The 16,498-nt window shown below is 27.7% G+C and overlaps 1 protein-coding gene across 3 annotated transcripts in view; it reads left to right on the top strand.

The window, feature by feature from the left end:
- Nucleotides 1-16,498, top strand: part of Calx (sodium/calcium exchanger 3) — a 349,508-nt gene that overhangs the window by 216,187 nt on the left and 116,823 nt on the right. For 2 of the 3 annotated variants that reach the window (XM_088227414.1, XM_088227405.1), the window contains exon 3: nt 9,345-9,404. The exons of the other annotated variant lie outside the window; for it this stretch is intronic. In XM_088227414.1, the coding sequence (XP_088083540.1) occupies nt 9,345-9,404 (60 nt within the window). The remainder of the gene's footprint in view (nt 1-9,344; nt 9,405-16,498) is intronic. 3 annotated transcript variants of the gene reach the window in all.

Genomic DNA, 16,498 nt, shown 5'->3' with positions numbered 1-16,498 from the left:
AGATATATTTCCTTAGCTATTCCATGTTCAGTACATCTACTCTAATAATTATTGTAACAAAGACAACTGTATTTTTTTAAGTACCACAAGAATGGTGATAAATCTTTTTCAGAAGGTTTGAGAAGATGTGAGTGTATAACTAAATAGAAGAATTATATACTGACATTTTTTTGTGTTTTTGTCTATTTCACGACAAAGACGGTTCATTGGAGAATTAAAGCCATAGTTTGTTCTATGCTGATCGATGAACAGTTCTTCAATCTTTCTCAACCTTCGAGTCGGAATATGGAATTTTACTTGTCCCAGTAATAATGGCACATCGATGATACCATTTAGTATGCCGAACATATACTCGTATATGAGTTTATATTAGTTCTACGTTTTTGTAGACTAGAAATATTCAACATTGACTTTATATCAGCATATTAAGAGTTATAAATATGCTCATGGCAAAGATCTTCATTTCGCTTAAACCCGCACGCTAATCGGTCAAGTAGTTATTCAGCCCGTTGGGACTTACATACAAACATTGCCTTTTATATACATATAAAGATAACCCATTTAAATTTTCGGAAACATAGTTATGTAACATACAATGTAATCATTTTTTTTTTTAAACATACAATGTGACAATTTTTTACAAATAGTAAAACTAACAGCTGGAGAAAATTTAAGAAAAGGAAAGGTTTTGGCATTTACAGGGCCTTATGACCTGTCAGTGGCCGGATTAAGTGGCCACTTTACACACTGCAACATCACCGTTTTGCGTATGTTTGAACTTACAATTTCTTAGACTTTCATATTTCTTCCTCAAAAAAATTTTTTTTGATGGAGTTATAGAGGGTGTTCTAGCTTAGTTTTTGAGAAACCCCGTCATCTTATGTTAAAAACTTATGCCATATTTTACACATTTCGTCTTTAATTTTCTGTCCAAGCTGTTAACAACTTTTTAAAAAAAAGGCTTCAAAGTTTAAATATTTGTGCACATAAAGAAAACGCATATTTTTCTTGAAAATAATTATTGAATTATAAGTCAAAAAACTTATCCTCTTTTTAATAATTCATTGGAAAGCTTACTCATACTAGTAAATACTTGAAATACTACTCTAAACTTTAAAAAACATTTTCAAAAGTTTAAAATTTATAAGCCATTTACTCATTTAAACATTCATCGCAAAAGTCACCGAGAATATCAGCTGCCCCAGCACAAGATGGCATTTAAGTTTTCGTTCGTAAATAAAAAGTCGAAACGAACGCAAATACAAATGTCAATTACGTACTTTTGTTTTGCGAAGTTCGTTTGTATTTGATACAATTATCATGAAATCCTTTACATGCATGATCATTGCTGAAGCCTCAGCTTAACGAATGCTTTTTACGTATCCCTTGCTTCTGTCGAAATGGTGTAAAATTATTAAATATTTTAAATGAAATATTGATGTTTTTTTGTTATTTTGTTAAATTTTTACTAAATATTATGTATATAATAAATATAAGCTTATCATCACACCTTCTGTGTTTTGAATAAGCTAAAACTCATTTTAAATAGGTGTGTTGAATATAATAATTATTTAATTTAACTAATTATTTTACTTTGGTCATTATATTCCTATCCGCATCCAAAATGGTGCATAGGGCACGAAATTTGAACAGGCGTAACTCAATCATCTTTTACGTGGAGGTAAGGTCTTAGGCTTCAGGTACAAGGACAGTGAAATATTTTAGTGTTAAACTTTGTTTGAAACAAAGACTTCACGTCGATTCCGCCGTTAGGTCGAGGTCCCGGGTTAGATATTTTACTACATTAATGTAATACAAAACATCGAACTCAATTGAAATTTTAACTTTTGGCGATTAGTTTTGCTATTAAATCTAGCAAATCTTCATTAGAGTAAAAGTAGAATAATTTTGACAATGCAAAATAAAAACCACGAACAGTGTATGTTAAGCATTAAATACGATCTTTCGCACTGACGATCGTAAACACCTTCGTTAGGTTGATTTTAGCATAGTCGTCCCGCAGAATTCTTTCAAGGAAACGCCAAAAATTTTCAAAACATTTTCTTTTCTTATTTCATAAATTTTAAGCCCAACATTCATTCATCATTTTCCAGCACTTTTATTTTTCTGATTACAAGCTTCAAACGAATTCAAAAAGTTTTTTTAATCCTAAAAGTAGGCAGTTTTTCTAATTCTACTAGCTACCTCTTTTAAATTCATTGTCTTTTTTCAGAATTCTAAGATTTTCTTTTGATATAGTTTTTAAAGATTAAATGATTTTTCAAAGAACATTATCTAACTTTGAAAACTTTAAATGAATGGAATGAAATGGTTCCCAAGATTTTTTCAAACAAATTTTATATCATTTTCTATTTTTATATTAATTTATTAGTGAAAACTTGCGTTGAGGTTCATACAATAAAAATATTGTTAATAGGTTCATGTGATTTTGGGAAGGTTGTAAAATGTATCTCACTTTAGTCTTGAACCATTGTATGATTGTTAAGAGGAATCGCTCTCTCATTTTTTTCTTTTTCTTTATGCAAATGTATTCTCGTATTCTTTTTCCTGGATTATGGAACATGAGCAATGATTTTTTACATACTATAAAAATTTACTATTGGTGTGCTTTTTTATTTTTTTGATAAATTGTGTTCTATGGTAGCTAGGATCATCGAAAAATCCAAAAAAGTGTTTAATTTTATCTGCCCTCGTCGATATAAAAATATGATAAATAATTTTGTCCAACGTGCAGTTGTCTTTTTTGCACCGTATCGGGGAGGTGTTTGCCAGAGAGTGACAGAAAAACAATGTTTAAATACCCATTCATCAAAATTGGCATCGCAAATCCTTTTAACATCATTCTTTGTGGTAGGTCATTGTCTGTACATTTAAGTCCGTTTTTCAGCCCTCCAGATTGTGCCATTTTTGTTTAATCATTTTTAGATCAGTATTCAAATTTTCACATTATTTTCTTTTAAATTATATTACTAAAACAACAACAACAAACCATCACGCCGTTTCCCCGTAAGGATAGACAGAGAGGATAGAACGTCACACCACTCTATCTTTTTATTTTTTTTTATTAATAAATTTCATTATAGGTACATGTTTTTTTAAAATTATATACATATCTACTTTTAAACATCAAGTAAATATTACCACTGTAACTTTCCAATAAAAGAGACTAACTCTTGTGCTTAGAGAGTGACTTACACTGTTTTAGTTATTTATTTAAAAGAGTTTATATAATTTTAAATACGAGTACATGAGAAAAAAATAAAAACATAGGATATATAAAGAAAGAAACATAAAATTTAATGAAGTTTTTACAAGTGTTCAAAAAATTTCTTTAGATTTACTTTAAATTTATTTATTGATACATTATTTTTAATAGTTTTTAGTTCATTGGGAAAGTTATTATAATGATTATTTTGCATCCTGATCTCGCTTCTTCTACATTCATACATCTTTTAATGCACGCGCGCCGATTATTCCGACTTTTGACATGTCCATCTTCAAGTATTTGTTGGATTTGATCATGCCATGTCTTTCTCGGTCTTCCTCTATTTCTACATCCATCAACCTTTGCATTGTAAATATTCTTAGCCGTTCTTTCGCTGTCCATTCGTTCTACATGTCTATCTTTGTTCCATCTACCGGCTGTTTGTACTAACTATGCCCAAAATTTTACCCATGGTTCACTATGTTTGAAACTGCAATGCGGTTTTTAATACAACAGATCTATATAATTGTCATAAATCTACCATCTACATTCAGAACTAGAGTTCTAGGACAATTATTTTTTTTAAATCTGTTTCTTTTTAATTAGTACATTTTTACATTATAATTTCTTACCTATTTATCTATCAGATACACACTTACCCACCCTTACCCATTTTCACAACCAGACACCTAACTTTTCATACACCCACATAATTGAGAACCGTTCTTTCAAAACTCGACATTTGCTTGAAACGTTATTTTTCAAGAAAGGTTTTTTTGTGACTCGCGTCAAATCGCGTGGACAATCTCTGTTAAAAAAATTACACCTTTCAACTAAACCCGAGATAATCTTAATTAAAAATTGTATATTTTTTACAATTTTATTTTATTTATTTATTTTAAACTTCAAGTACAAAGAATGAGTACTTTGGCGGACTTATCGCTAAAAGCTACATCTTTCAGCCAACCAAAAATTAAACTGGTCAAATGAACAGATTGGTCAAAATTTTGTATTAAAAAATCATAAATATATATCAAAAGATACATTCATATGATAAAATAAAATTTATAAAAAACCTAATTAATTAAAAGTAACAACTGTTTTTTAATTGGGAGATAAGACTAGCACATATTAATATTAATTATTTATTTATTTTTAAGACCGTTTTTTTTTAAGTATTTCAATGATGAGGAATGTGGGATCAGATAATGAGTTTAAAAGGAGAGAGAAAGAGGAACCATGAAAAGAAAAAGAAAATATTTGAGAAAAAAAAGCCTTAAAAACTCTAGGAGTTCAGGATTCTGGGGATATATTATAATGTTTTAGGCGTTTTTTAAGGTGGCTAGAGAAGGTGCATTTTTTTATAATATTTTTTTATATATTTTATTAGCACCTTATATAAATTAGGGATCAATATACATGATAAAATATATTTAATTTTCAAATCGTTTTTTAGCTTGTCTTGGTGAGTTTTTTTGAAGCAATCGATGGGTCTCGATACTGGCTTTGTTTTTTTTTAAACACCCGAATCACCATGCGGGTCAAATATCGTGTCTTGAAAAAACAAACATCTATTTTAATTGGTATTTTTTTAATTTTCTCTGGATTTTTGAAATCGTATTTTAGTCGATTATTTTATTGGCCTTATTTTAAGAATTTATATTATATATACATATATGTTTAAATTGTATTGCTGTTTTTTCCCAAATAAGAAAAATAAAATAAAATTGATTTAATACTGTAAACATCCACTCGATATACTTTAAAAAAACAATTAACCTAAAAGTAGCAGTCGAGTTGAAAATACTACAGGATTCGGCTTTTATTTTACGCAATAAACGGTGCTCTACACCCGATTGGACACGGAATGAAAATTCAAGTCGTGCCTTGATTTGATTAATTTGACACACCCATTTCTCGTTCAATTTCCCGATCCAACAAAAAAAGGCAATAGTTTTTACTCTCCTTGACATGAATAAGGTTTGAATTTTGTAAAAAAATATTTGCCATATTTTACCTTCAGAGCTAGATGTTCTCAATTTATCTTCAGGTATAATAATCCATAAGCCCATATGGAGTTACGATGAAGGTTCATTATTTACCTAGGGGATATATTTCACATCTTAGCTTAACAGTAAATGAGCTGAATAGGGGTGATGTTGGCTCACAACAAGATTAAACACAAATAACCCTTTAAGTCTTCTACCGGCGGAAGTGCCAAAGTAGGCTGTATTCATTCGCCACCCCTCTGTTTTGTTTTGTCAAGAGGTTCTCACATGATTAGTTTTTTTCCTCACGTGTAGTAAGGTTACTCACTGATTTTTTGTTGTGAAACAATAGTAATAATTAAAATGAAACATTCAAAAAAATGTTTTCATCTTTATTTATTTTTTCACAAAATACGTCTTAAAAATAAACGCTTACTTTGTACAATAACCATATATAAGATAACTTTAAGTATTGCAAACAACAAGTGATATTTTAATTTATTTATTAAGCCTTATTGATTTTTACTTGTGTGCAAAAATTATCAATTTTACTACCGTATTAAAAAATAAATATTTTTAATAAATCCAACTTATACCTTCATTAGGTATCACGAAGTAGCTATTAAACGGGTTAATGATTAAATAAATAATAAATTGCCAATAATAAACGACGCGTTTTTTTAAAACATTGATGCATTTAAAAAAACGCAAATTATATAAATATGGTTTCAAAATAAAAAATAACAAAAACGATATATATTTTATTTGTTAAAAATATAATACACGTAAACTTCGTTTTGCGCCGGTTCGATTTATGCCGATTTACAATGCCGGTTGGTGCCGGCGTGGAATTTTTCAGTTTGGCTGACACCAGACGACAGTAGGCGCCGCAATTTTAATAGCAGACACACTTTTACACGTTGTTTTATTCTATTACCGTGTACGCGAGCAGCCTATTGTGTATGTGAAATTGTTTCTGATTTTGTTTTTTTTTTAAGAAAAATAAAAGTATTTTTTATTTTATTATTATTATTTATTATAAATAATGTTTAAATACTTGTTGTTTATCCTATAATTCTGCAAGAAAGCAACAATCAAAGCAAATGAAATTGGATGCTTTTTTAAAAAAAAGTGTGAGAATTGAATTTCATACCAACAAACTGGCGAGCTAGAATTTATTTTTAAAAAAATCATTATTTACATCAATAGATAATTATTTTGATTTTTTAAACGAATTTAAACTGTATTTATTAAGTACATTTATAATTTATTTTGAATATATATAGGGAATGAATTGAATAAACATGTTAGATTATTCATAGAATTTTGACACAAAACCTGACCTTATATCTTCTATTATATTTGTGTTTATTTTACTCAGATTTTTTTTACGCCGGCGTCTCTCGGAACTGAACCCCGGCGTAAAATGACGTTTACCTGTATTAGGTTTATGCATAGAAGAAAATATTTGAGAATACAGCAGTTTAGAAATTTATTGTTTGTTTTCAATAATGGTTTTAATTATTTTTATTTTAATCTTGAAAAAGTGATAACATAAATATTTTCAAATTACAAACTTTAATTTAAGTTGATATATGTAGGTATTGAAAACATTGTAACGATATTTTATTCAAAGCGCATATAACTCTTAAGTTGATTACTTTTAAAATAAAATCTTGTTCTCTAATAATGACTTATATTTAAAAAGTAATAAAGGTCTATAAAATACAGTCCAGTAAAAAAAAAATGCTAATTATTAGTAGCATAACAAATATTTTTAAATTTGTAATTTTGAATTCCCGCAAAAACGGTGATTCTATTAGCCACGACCCTAATACGTCATAATTCATGTTTATTTGTTCTTTGCCGTTGAAATTTGGGTAGAACAATTTCACGAATCTTGACGTCACAACAACCAAACGTCAAACAAGTCCAAACACGTCGTATTTTTCTACCAACGTATTTTTGTTATTTATTTTATTTATTTAATAGCACAATTATACATTTTTACAATTTAAAAAAAAAATCACTTGTTATATTTTTTTACTAAAACTAAAACCCCACCAAGCCACTTTTTGTAGCTTGTTGGTGAAGAATATATTTATACTGACTTAATAATATTATTTACATTTATAAAAACAATGAATAACAGATAAAAATTCACAGCTGGAAAGATCAGAATAAACATGTTTATACAAATAATAATATTTAAATTTATTTTTTAAATACAAGAAAATATATGAAAAATTTAAATATTTACACCTAAGCTACTATTCATATATAAACTCTTGATCGAGTAGCCACTCTCTTATTTTGCTTTTGTTATAATGTGGGGTAAATTTAAGTTCTTTTGGTAATAAATTAAAAATTGAAATTTAATTTCTTTTTTAAATTTTATATGAAAATATTTCTTTATAATATCGGTATTGATTTTAATAATACAATGAATTATTCTAAATCCATTTCATATATTTTTATCGGTATTCGTAGTATGTGATATTTCCCTATTGATCACATCATTGAAAACATTTCACAAAAACATTAAATGTATTTTTTAGTTGTGTCGAGAAAGTTCTCAAACATTTTTTTATCTTTCAAGCGATACATTCTTCATGTTTGATATAAGTTAATATAACGTAATGTATCATAATTTGATAACACCGTATCCATCTTAATAACTATGTTAACATGTAGGACAGAAAACGAATTTATACGATGCCGACGCCCGATAACTTAAGATGATTGATTACTTGATTACTTACTTCTATTATTTGTTTGTTTAACTTAATTCATAAGTATATATTTTAAAACCTTTCCATTATTTTTGTCACTCTAATTCGAATAAAAAAATCAAATAAATTCGTTCTTATTTTTTTAATATTTTTATTTGCTCTACTACGCGGTATATTTATTAAAATTTTACGTGAAACTAATACTTAAATGATATCGAACGAACGTACTTATGTATAAAACAGCTAGGCATAGAAAAATGAAGCTGGGATAATAGCACGTTTGTGAAAAGAGTGAATAAAAAAATGTACATTAGAATCAATACATTAGTTTATTTATATTACAAACAAGAATCTAATAACGTATTTACCAGTTTTAATGATTGTTAAAGTACCGTAATATTTTTTTAGTGCTGTGGGTGTTTTTTGCGAATTGAGAAATGCCGTTTTTGTGATTGGCACTGTTTTCAGAACGTGATTATATCAGATTTTGTATAAAAAATTGGCCCGGTTATTTTTAACAGAACATAGAATTGACTTTACTACACTTGAAAAAAATTTTTTTTTCAAAATTGATGACTGGCTGCTTCTGCTTATGCAACTACGTTCAAATTTTCTTTGCTTTAGATGATAATAATATGCAGTAATGGAAGTAATCGAAATAACGGTTCGATTATGAATGTAATCGATTTGGCACATTTATTAATCCTCTTTTGGAAATTTGTTTATTAAATACACCTCCGAAAGAATTTTATGCCCCAAGGCAAAAAAAACACAAAGACAAAAAATTGAATATTAAAAACAAATAGATATGAGAAGAAAATTAATCCTTTACCGTATGTTTGTACCTGTGTACATATTTATGGTTTTGGTTTAAAAGGTTATTTATAATTTCAAAAAATAACCATTTCAGTTTTGAAACAAAAAAATTAAATTCAACACAATCCGGCAATTTAAATACTGTTCGAGCAAGCATTTTATCGTGAAATTACCATTTTTTTAACATTTTCAATCAATTTTTATTTTCCCAATCAATTTTATACAAATCACTGAAGCTTCAAGGGGTACCCAAACAGTTGTTCATTACTTTCATTAATACCAATTTGAAACGTTTGTTTGAGGGTAAACGCATTGAAACATACGTGTTTTTAATTAAATATCAGTTCTGCCACATGCGGTAAGGGATTATGAAATTGAAATAATATTTTTTTGTATTTTTCTTTATTTTGGTAGATATTTACGCAATGCTTATTTCAATGTATTTACAATTTCGTATGCTCTTTATCACTTTACATTATGTTTAGATGTTCAAATATGTTTTGTAGTTTAGGCTGTTGTGTTTATTTGCACATTTTTTTATAATTTTGCACTACTTATTATTGTTTACTTTTTCCTATACAGAAATGTTCGAAGTTTACTTGCCATCTCCAAAGCGCAAATTTTCAGTTCGCCTTCCTCCTGGTAAGATTCTGTTACGGTGTTTATTATTTAACCACAACTATAACACTTCCTCAACAAGCAACCATAAAACCAAACACATTCACACTTAATAAAAATAACATCTGTCTATGTAAAACAAGCTGACATTTTTGTGACATTTGATCCACAATTTACTCAAAAAGATTAAGAAAATGAGTTGAAATGTTTTAATCAAAAATCAATAAACGTACGGAAAAAATAGTTAATCACTTCTCTTATATATTTTTTAACTGTAACATTCTCATATTTTCATTAAGTAACATTTTTCGAGCAACATAATCTTTTCCAAAGGCAAACAAATTGTAAAATTAATGATTCTTTGGCACATGATAACTCGATGAATATAGTCTAAAACATATGAGTGAAAAAAAATCATAGAAAAAACAAAAATATAAATAAGGCATAATATCAATTAAAATATGCCAATATCAAAACCATGCATATTATAATATAATAAAAGTCAAAGATTCATAAGACTTATTACTAACATTAATACAAAATAAAAAAATATTTACTTTCTTAGAAAACGTGAATGATAAAAAATGCTAACCTTTACAAAACCTCCGTGGCGTAGTGGTCAAGACGCTTGACTCACGCACGGAAGGTTCCGGGTTCGATTCCCGGTGAGAACACAAAAAATTAAAATGTGATTATTCTCAAGCCTGGGTGTTCTGTGATGTGATTCACCACTGTAATTTGGCCTCCTGGCCTGTTGTGGTGCAAAAATAAAAATAAAATAATAAAATAAAATAAAATAAAATATCTTTTTTGTTAAAAACACACAGACTTAAAAAATCGTTAGATATTTACTAACATAGTATATTAATTCATTGAAAATCTTTTTGAAATACAAAACGCAGTTTTTTATTTTTTTAAATTTATTTACACACATTTTTGCAATCTAAAAATTTCAATTTTTAGAAAATATTATTTTTGCAGTAACTAAAATCCCACCAAGCCACTTTCCATGGCTTGTTGGTGGAGATTTATTTTAATACTAACTTGTATAATATAACCTAAACTTACAGGTATAATTACAGTCGGAAAGATCAATTATAAATAAAATAAAATATAAATACCAATGAATTTAATCGGGTTGTGGTCCCGTGGCTACTGTTGCGGACTCACGGGCCAGAGGCCCGAGGTTCAAAGCCCACTCTACCCCAACTTGATTTCCATTTTCTAATAGTGAGTTATTTACAACTCGTTGAAAATGGCTACCAAAATCGAAATATTTGTGTAAATTATAAGAACGCTAATATTTCATATAATATATTTAAAAAAAAATTCAAATACAGGAAAAAAAAAATTAATATAAATTACAAAGTTTAATAAATAAATACCAATTCCCATATAAAAATGTATTTGAAATAAAGAATTGATGTTGTTTTCAAAAAAAAACTTTGTAAGCAGTATTTAAAAACAAGTGAGTAGTTTACATATAAACATACATCTTGGACGGAATTCAAGCACTTACATTACGGTAGTATCAACCGAAATACTTGGTTTAATATTCGTAAATCAATGCAACAAAATACTTACATACATTACTTAAGTCAACGAGATCGTTAACACATAAAAAGTCGTAAACACACCACCAGATCATTAAGTCTTAGTAACTTCATCACCTACTAAACTATTTTGTGTAAATCCCAGAACTTACAAACGTGAACAATTGTAAGATATATTATATAAATTTTCCTTCATAAAATTTCCAAAATAAACAACACAAAAAAAGTATAATACATGTCAACGCGAAAAGTTTTAACAATTTTTTACCACTTTCTTGAATTGTTTTAAAAAAAAATGGTTTTAAAACATTTTTCATTCAAAAATAAATCTTGTAAGCTTTTTGGTGCAATTTTTTTTTCTCAATTTGCGTTGACAGTTGTTAGCACATTTGTAATCACGGTTGAAGTACCGGTTCGATTTCTGGAAATGCAAACGTGAAATACCTTCATGAAACAATTTATCAAAAAGTAAACAAGAAATGGTAAGCTTGCGCTTACTTGACTCATGGTTCCGGGTTTGATTCTGGTAAAAATTACAAAAGTGATTTTTGACAATTGTTTTCCTTTGAAAAAAAACGATGAAAACAAAGTACATTAAATAAGTCTTTATAACAAAACCCTTACACACTTCATTTATTTTTACACAAACACCGGTACACATTTCATACATCATACACTATTATCATATACACCTTCATGTGTTGTGTTGTGTTGTATTGTTCTTCGTTGTTTGAGTGAAATAACAAATATGACTTCAAAATTATGTATCCCTGGCTTACAGATTCAATCTCGATTTATAAGTACGCAATATGTTATTTTTTATTTTATTTAAAACATTTTCTGTGCCTTCAACTTGTTTAAATAAGATAAATTTCCTTTTAATTTTGTCATTTTATTGGTTTACAAAATTATTTTTTGCTATTTAAGATTTTATACTCTCGCTTCAAAATTTCTAAATGTTTTACTTTTGTAGTAGATACTTATATTTCTATTTCCGTATTTTAGATACCAAACCAATAATATTTTTACATGTATGTACTTTATAATTACATTAAGAGTAGGGATATTATAATATTATTTAATTTAGAAAAAAAAAACTGATGGTTTCATTGGTACTGTGAATTCATAATGAATTTTGTGTTTTTTTTTAATTTTGTCGCTACTGCTAAAAGCAGAAAAGGAAATTAAATAAAATTTAATATTGCAAAAAATGTCATTTTCATATATTTTAATGATAATCGATTTTGATATAAATCGATTATTTCAAAAAAAAATTTGTTTAGAAACATCTATTCTGTCTTGAAAGAAACTAATAGATCCAGAAAAATAATAAAGGAATTCAAGATCCTTGAACTCATATGAAATTAATGAATTTGAGTACTTTATAGTATTCCGTATGCTTATCCAATTCACAGGCTAATGAAATCAAGTGAAAACATAAATAAATTCCATCACTAATTTTTTACATATATTATGATTACATGAATTTCTTCTTCCTATTTATCTATCTACCTACTTTCCACTAGTCCTATTCTTCTCTTCTAATGTCTATATATTTATATTTTGATTTTTCTGTTTCCGATGTTCTCCGGCATCTTATGCTGTATTTTGTACACCAATCTTCTTAAATTATCGTAAGTACTTTTTTTATGAACATCTGTGTAAAAGTTTTTGCAAAAGCTTGCTTTGTTCTTTGAGTTTTTGATTTCGCTTTTTCATAGCTCGCTTTTTGGTGTGATTTTTGTGCTGTTTTTAGTGATGTCCAAAAATATACTATTCCAAGTTTTTATGTAATTGAGTTTTACGTAAATTTTTTATGTTTCTAGCCAAAATCGAGATATTAAAACTGTGTTTTATTTTAGGTTTTCGATGATTATTTTGCAAATAATTTTAGAGTTATTTTTTATTACGTAACACTAAAATTTTGCAGCAGTGTAATTGTAAAGATGTTGTTTAGAAAGCACTTATTTTATTTAAATTTTTAAAAAATAAGTTTACTTTAAAACTAAATAAAATAACATTTTTGTGAGTATATTAGAATAAATCATGCCATAATTAACTTAAAAAAAGAAATGACGTTATTTTATTGTGATTTAGGCTGTAAGATTTTTGTTGTTTTTAAATTATAATCATACAACAATAATCTAATTTATTTCCATTTTTACATTGCAAGTTCATCTATTTTGGTAGTAATCACACAAATAAGTCTGCATGTTTGTTTTAAAAAATAACTTCATAAACTTCTTCAAGCTTGATTTTAAGTAAACGTTCAACATAAGTATTATTTATTTAATTTTACAATACGCCCAAAGGGCATTTACAAAAAAAATACAGGCAAGTACTAGCATAGACATAATTTTATAAATAAACAACAACACAATGCATAAATATGTGTTTTTTAAGACATATAGAAACTAAAAAATAGCATGCTGTAATTCAAAACCAAAATTTAAAATTTGCGTACTAAATAAAGAGAAAAATATGGGTTTAATGTAACATTAATAGTAGGGTATAAAAATTTATATTAAAAAAAAAGAAAAACAGTCAGTACTCGTGTATAAAGTAAATGAGAAAAATGAAATAGCATTTTTTTTAAAGTACAAAAAATGGTATTAAAAAAATTGTATATTAAAAATAAGTCATAAAAATTAAATTACAGTAAGTGATAAGGATAATAATATATAAAGTATAATAATAGATAATAAGTTGGGATAATCATATTTATACGTCACATATTAAAAAAATATTTTTCAATAATTTCAGTAAGAGTATACGATAATAATAATAATAATAATAATACACGTCAAAAACAGAAAAAAATTGCATGTAAAAGAAAGTTTTATATCGACTTTAATAATAAGCTTGAAAAATACATTTAAGAACGTTTTAAAATTAATAATTGTTGTTTTAAAAATGTCTATATCACAAGTAAATTTGTTTACTACGGAATATAAACTCGGAATCCGAGACTGCCGTGCATAGTTAGTATCTACGTATGTCGTTGCAAACAACTCAGTACTTTTAGTAACTCGATTCGGTTTTTTGAAGATAATAATATTATTGAGTTCACAACAATCGAGCTCGAAATTCATAATTTAAAATAATAAAACGTCATTTATTTTTCTACTATCTTCTAATAAAATAAAATTTAAAGTGCCTAATAAAAAGGTGTAATTAATGTTATCTAAGGGAATATTTTATTAAACATATACGGTTTTATGTAGCAATGAAAAAGTGTCATTATTTTTTCACTGGAGAAAAAACCTAATTTAGAAAAATATTTATCTTTGCATTGGCTAAATCTTTGCATATAGGGGAGACCAAGGAGGGTTGAAACAATGTTTACATTACCAAGTATATCTCAGCTTAAAACAGACCTAACTCAATGAACTTTATATTTTAACGTAGTCAATTTCATACACTATATAATCTAAACAAAATAACAGGAGAAAATAATCGGAGTCGATGAGAAAAACGGCTAAAACTGAAAAAACTCCCTGCGTTACAACTGTCCTAGTACCGAGGTAAGTTGAAACAGAGATCAAAGTAAGTTCTACCAGTTTGATATTAGGTAATTATATATTTTTTTTCAATAAAAACAATACTTTTCTGAAAAATAAAAATAATTTTTTTAGGAAAATACACGTGAAACAAATTTAACTGCTGTAATCAACCGTCGGTATGTTCATCTATAAAAATATATTGGTTAGGCTTTATGGTGCAGTTATTATAAATTATAGTAACAGAGTATTTCAAACAAATTGATTGGGAATTCTGAAACACGAACAATGACCAATTTGGTGTCTAAATTCACATCACAAAACATTTTAATAATATTAAAAAAAAATAAAAGAGGAGAGTTAAAACAAGCTGTTTTAACTTTTTCAGGCCCAAAAAATTGGACCTTGTTCAGAATAATGGCTTTTAATCTCAAAACTAGGGGCTAGACATAAAAAACAATATCACGTTTTGAAACTTGAATAGTCAGTGCATATTGGAAATAATATCAGGTCAGCGTTCACGTAATACGTATCAAACAACTGTATCAAAATACTGGCCAAAAACTTACTGTTGGTATTTTTTTTCCGTCCAGATGTTGTATACACTCGACCACTCCCTGTATACTGCTGTTGCCGACTCCATCAAGTGGCGCGTCAAAAAAAAAAAATTCGTAATGTTGCCAGTTCGCTATCAATCATAGATTTCTCGAAATCGCCATTGTTTCATATCTCCTCTTTTACAACTCTCTTCGGTCTCCCCTACCAGACTAACGTTCAAAATTATTATTGTAGAGTGCTATTTATTATTTCAAATTACTGCAAATATTTAGCATGAATGCAAAGAAGAAAGGAACAGTGTTTTTTACTAATTTTATTTAATCATCACTTCTTTTTGACTTCATAGATTAATCCGTCGTAAAACGATTACGAATTTGTGCCTGGGGATTATTGACTTAGCGAAAGCGCTCCCTCCTTATTCCCGATAACCGTATGATGACCGGGGGTCTTTCTATAGGTTTTGTTAATACAACATTTTAAATAAATCGAAGATTCAGTTTCACAAGCCAGTATTTCAATTGAATTTAATTCTTCTACTTTCTGTTCCCTTTTCTCTATTAGTTTATTATTATTTTTCATAACTATATTGCATAGTGTACATAGTAAAAACTGTGTAAATTTAATTATTTATTAATTTACACGCCCTACGGGCTTTTACATATATTAAAAATTACATTCAAGTGCAGTAGTGAAACATAAGTATGTAAATTTAGTTAAAATTAAAGATAACATAGGAAATACTAAAAGATACAATAATAAGTAAAAATAAGGAAATGTACCAACATAGATATATGGGTACACGGAAAAATATTTAATAAATTTACATATGAAAACATACACACATACATACACATACATATGCATACATACACACACATATACATACATGCATGTACATATATATACATACACATACATGCACGTACATATACATACATATAAGTTTATACATTATTATAGAGATACATGAGAAAAAAAAAGTAAATAAATAACAATATTAAGAAATTTTATACAAATTAATTTATAACCTTTTGATTTATCAACGCATGTATTTTTTACATTTTTTTTTTGCACCACAACAGGCCAGGAGGCCTAATTACAGTAGTGAATTACATCACAGACCACCCAGGCTTGAGAAAAATCACATTTTAATTTTTGTGTTCTCACCGGGAATCGAACCCGGAACCTTCCGTGCGTGAGTCAAGCGTCTTGACCACTACACCACGGAGGCCGCCTTTTGAACACTTAGCCTATATTTATATAAAGACAGACGAAATATTTCAACTTCACCATACTCGTTACCTAGCCGGTGTAGTCTAGGTATAGGTGAATTGTAATAATAATTATGACTGCTAGGAGATTAAAAAAATAACGTTAGCTGACGAGTATTTCGAACAGGTACTTTTAAGCTGATAACACTTGTTAATTCCGGGACGTCCAATACGCCATTTGCTATTTTATATAAATTGAATAAATCAATTATAATTCTTCTTTTACAAAGAGTTTA

Source organism: Micrasema longulum, unplaced genomic scaffold, assembly GCF_059751315.1.
Source record: "Micrasema longulum isolate JH-2025_06_02 unplaced genomic scaffold, ASM5975131v1 h1tg000043l, whole genome shotgun sequence".
In the NCBI taxonomy this organism is placed as follows: domain Eukaryota; kingdom Metazoa; phylum Arthropoda; class Insecta; order Trichoptera; family Brachycentridae; genus Micrasema; species Micrasema longulum.
Note: the sequence above shows the minus strand (reverse complement) of the source record. Positions and strands in the feature narration are given on the sequence as shown.